We start from the raw sequence: 4,661 nt of genomic DNA, 5'->3' as shown, positions 1-4,661 counted from the left end.
TTATTTATTTATATTCACCGGCATAATAAAAATGAGAAAATCCGCGCGCTGCTGCTGGCTGCTCTCCACCAACCTGTCAGTGACGCAAGCGGAGACTACTTAAAGGCAGATTAGAGGCAGCAAGACATTAAAAGCCAACCTTCCTCCCGCCACGCCGCGGGTCCGCCGCGCCGCGCCGCGCCACGAGCCGAGCGGGCCGGGCCGGGGGTGGCCGCCGCGGGGCCCCCAGCTCAGCCCAGCCGAACCGAGCCGAGCCGAGCCGAGCCGAGCTGCCGCCTCCAGCCGCCTTCCCGCCACCGGACTGCGGGCGGTAGAGAGGGGTTGCTCTTTTGTTTGCTTTCCCTCCCCCTGCAAAAAAAAAAAAAAAAAAAAAAGGAAAAGAAGGAGGGGGAGGGGGGAAAGGAAGGAAGAAGTGAAGAGATCCCCTCCGCTTGCCAAAGTCTTTGTCTCCGGATGAACAGCGATGGGGGAATGGACTATTCTAGAGAGGCTACTGGAAGCTGCCGTGCAGCAGCATTCTACTATGATAGGGAGGTAAGGGCTGCGGGGCACCTACGGGGGCCACGGGGGGGGATCCCCTCCTGCCCGAGCGGGCGGGCCGGCCGGCGGCTTGGCGGCACACGCCGGGTCTCGGCCGTGCGGGGCACCCTTCCCTCCTTCCTCCCCTCCTTCCCTCCTTCGCGGGGGGCACCCTTCCCTCCTTCCCTCGTTCGTGGGGGGCACGCTTCCTTCCTTCCTTCCCTCGTTCGCAGGGGGCACCCTTCCCTTCCCTCCCTCCCTTCCTTCGCGCGGGGCTCCTGCGGTGCGCGCCCGGGGCGCGCGCGCGTCCGCGCCGCACGGGTCGCCGTGGCGCGGGGACACCGCAGGCGCCGCCGTCCTTGTCCCCGAGGAGCCCCGGGGGCGGCGGGCGGCCAGCGGGGGAGACCGCGCCGCCACCGGCGGCCGGAGCCGGGCCGTGCCGCTGCCTCCCCTGCTCCCGGGGGGGAGCCGCCACGGCCCCTGGGGTCGCTTTTCGTCCGCGGGGCGGGGGGAAAAGGCCGGGGCGGGGCGGGGGGGGGCGGGCAGCGCCGAGCGCCGGCCGAGGAGTTTTTGCCGGCGGGCGGATTCGCGGGGCCGCGCGAGGCCGGGGCGCGCGGGCTGCGCGCCTCCTGCGCGGGAGCGGGGCTGCCGGCGGCGGCGGGCGGGAGGCGGGCCGGGCAGCCGCGGCCGGGGAGCGCGGGGGCCCGGTCAGCACTGGACAGCTCCCGGCGGCGGCGGGCCGGAGACGGGCCGGGGAGCGCGGGGGCCCGGTCAGCACTGGACAGCTCCCGGCGGCGGCGGCGGCGGCGCGCACTGACGGGCTTCTCCGTTGCAGGATCCTGCTGACCGTGGTGGTGATCTTCAGGATCCTCATCGTGGCCATTGTAGGGGAGACGGTGTACGACGACGAGCAAACCATGTTCGTCTGTAACACGCTGCAGCCGGGCTGCAACCAGGCTTGTTACGACCAGGCTTTCCCTATTTCTCACATAAGGTACTGGGTGTTCCAGATCATCATGGTGTGCACTCCCAGCCTTTGCTTCATAACGTACTCCGTTCACCAGTCTGCTAAGCAGAGGGAACGGAGGTACTCCACTGTCTTCCTCACCCTGGAGAGGGACCAGGATTCAATGAAGCGTGAGGACAGTAAGAAAATCAAGAACACGATTGTCAACGGGGTGCTGCAGAACACTGAGAACTCCACCAAAGAGGCAGAACCAGACTGCTTAGAAGTGAAGGAAATCCCCAATCCTGCTATCAGAACTACAAAGTCAAAGATGAGGAGGCAAGAAGGCATTTCTCGATTTTATATCATCCAAGTGGTCTTTCGAAATGCCCTAGAGATTGGATTCTTAGTGGGACAGTATTTTCTGTATGGATTCAATGTCCCTTCCATGTATGAATGTGACAGATACCCTTGCATTAAAGAAGTAGAGTGCTATGTCTCTAGACCCACTGAGAAGACTGTGTTCTTGGTATTCATGTTTGCTGTCAGTGGGATTTGCGTGGTGCTCAATTTGGCAGAACTGAACCACTTGGGCTGGAGAAAGATCAAAATGGCAGTGAGAGGAGTACAGGCAAAAAGGAAATCCATATACGAAATCAGAAATAAGGACCTGCCAAGAATGAGCATGCCTAACTTTGGCAGGACTCAGTCGAGTGACTCAGCTTATGTGTGAGGCTGTGACTGAACTGAAACACTCTGCCAGGTGGAACAGACCCAGATACCATTAGAGAAAGGTACATTGCTTAGGCAAGCATTTTATCAAACCACCAAGAAAGCCATTAAGGTATTGGACCTGCACTTACTGAACTAGCTGCAAAACGCAGTGCTATGTAAAAGACTGAAAAACCAGCTATAAAACCATGCTTGATCTAGCCTTACAGCACAGCTACTATTATTCCTACTTTTCTTTCTAACGATTGGGTGTTACCTGTCGGTGGAGCGGCTTTTTGGTCGTCATTAGGATAAGTTTACAGTTTGGACTGTCTGACTAATTGTTGTAAACGTGTAGAATGTTCATATTCAAAATCTGCAAGGATACTCTATATGGGGTGGGATGGGGTGGGGGAAACTGTTGCAATGTGCAGATGTAAGCATGTTTTAAAAGGAGGGTAATTGCACTGTAAGGAACTTGACCACAGCTCAATCAGGATATCTGCGTTCACCTATCTCACAGATGTCTTATATTATTTTGCTTGTCTAAATCACAGAGTTTATTCCTGGTGTGTATTGCTAGTCATCTTCTATCATAGTTTGTGCATCAATTAGTTATGCTAAACAATAAATGCTGAATATAATTTTGCCATTTTTTTTTTGTTTGCCTGTCCACACACACACACACACCAGAGACCTTAATCATCCTACATTAGTTGTGATCTGCAAAATAGATCAGTACATTTCAGTTCATTCCCTAATATGTGCATGAATAAGATGGAGTTGGTTCATGCCAGCCAAGTTATGTATTTACCTACAATCACCTATGATGACACACATACCAAAGGAACAGAGTTCATTGCTTTTAACTGTGAATATATCACCTTCTCTCTGCTCTTATTTATATAAGTGCCATACTTGAAACATCTAACTCTGTATTTAGTCAAAAGGTTGTCTTGGGATACCAGCTGGAATAAAGTGATTTTATACTCTCCTTTGTTTATTTTATGCTATTTGTTTAGTCATTGCAATGGTGTAAAAAGCAGCTAAAATCTCTATTGATAAATAAAGTACTTGCCTTTTTTTGTAAGCCAGAGAGATTTGTTCTTCTTTATTATTGTACACAACTGTAGAAACCTACAGGGTCAAAATAATTGACTTACAACAATTATTCTTCAGGGTTTAAAGTGTCTTGTTGATATTCTAAACTCTAAGTGACAAAACCTGGGCAATCAGGACTATTCGTTATGTCTGTTTTCCTCCTTAAGCAAGCTTTCTCTGTCTTTAAAGCCTGATCCAAAGCCCACTGACACCAAAAGCCTTCTTTCTGCTGACACGAAGGGCAACACAGTTGGCCGCCAAGGTCACTCTGGGAATAGCCAGAATACATTTACCTATAAATGAAACAATAGCAGCTTTTCATCAGGGAATCCAAATAGTAACCTCAGCTTTTCTGCCTTACAGCTGGTTCAAGAAATACACCGTTCATGTCCCGTCAGCTTACTGGTAAGCCACTGGGGCAGTCACAAATAAACCTCTGTTAACAGGAACCATTTTTATATAGGATACTAAGTTTTACTTAGGGACCTTTTTTTTATTCCCACTAGAATTCCACAGAAAATATCCCACTGGCAACAGTAGGAGTTGGATCAGGACTGAAAAACTATACAAGTGCATTCCTAACTAAATAGTATCTGCCCTTTAAAGAAAAGGGCCAAAATGGTGCTGCAAAATTTGGGGATACTTGTAAGAAGGAGACAGGGGCTCAGAGTCACAAACGGCCTTTTGATTATATTTTATTTCAAGCCTGAAAATGGATTTTATTGTATTTTGGCTTGGAGATAACACAGATCAGTCTTTTCCTCTTGGCTTACAGTAAATACCTTAACGTTCCATTCTTGAGGTTTGCCAGCATTGTCACTTAAAAAAATGTTGATTAATTCTTAGATAGTCTATTCATTATCTCTTTCATCTGTGGTCTTTTTTCTTCCACTGTGAAACATAAAAGGACTTTAAGATGTGTCATGTTTTTAAAGATTTTAAAAATATTTTTCCTTATGTATAAAATGAACAGTTTTTCCAATTTGATAATAGAAACCTATAAAGGTGGATTTCTCAAATGATTCCTTGTGATATAAATGCACACTGATATTGCTAGTTGACTGCACGCTCACTGGGAAACTGCATGTTATTTTTAGAAGGACAACATGGCAGCTAAAATCTCCATCTGCAATATAACAAGCTTCTGAAGATTATTATTTGACACACAAATCCAAGTCTGATTTTCATTTTGCAGAGCTCTGGGATGGTTTTCAAAATCTCCTTTTGAATGGATATTGAAAGGAAAAATGTTGTCTGACAGTCATAAGCATTGCTTTAATGTTGAAGAAAAGGGAGATTGTGTGCAAAGAGCTTGATCCAGTGCCAATTAAAGTTGAAGGAAAAAAACTCATACTGAATTCACTGGGCTTTGGTTCAGGTTCAG

The 4,661-nt window shown here is 49.1% G+C and overlaps 1 protein-coding gene across 1 annotated transcript; it reads left to right on the top strand.

Moving 5' to 3' along the window:
• Positions 1-409: 409 nt before the first annotated feature.
• Positions 410-2,562, top strand: GJD2 (gap junction protein delta 2). The gene is made up of 2 exons (XM_075031104.1): positions 410-534; positions 1,355-2,562. Exons 1-2 carry the CDS (start codon positions 464-466, stop codon positions 2,196-2,198), a joined length of 915 nt encoding a protein of 304 aa, XP_074887205.1. The 5' UTR covers positions 410-463; the 3' UTR covers positions 2,199-2,562.
• Positions 2,563-4,661: the final 2,099 nt, after the last annotated feature.

This window comes from Buteo buteo, chromosome 6 (assembly GCF_964188355.1).
Source record: "Buteo buteo chromosome 6, bButBut1.hap1.1, whole genome shotgun sequence".
NCBI lineage: Eukaryota > Metazoa > Chordata > Aves > Accipitriformes > Accipitridae > Buteo > Buteo buteo.
Note: the sequence above shows the minus strand (reverse complement) of the source record. Positions and strands in the feature narration are given on the sequence as shown.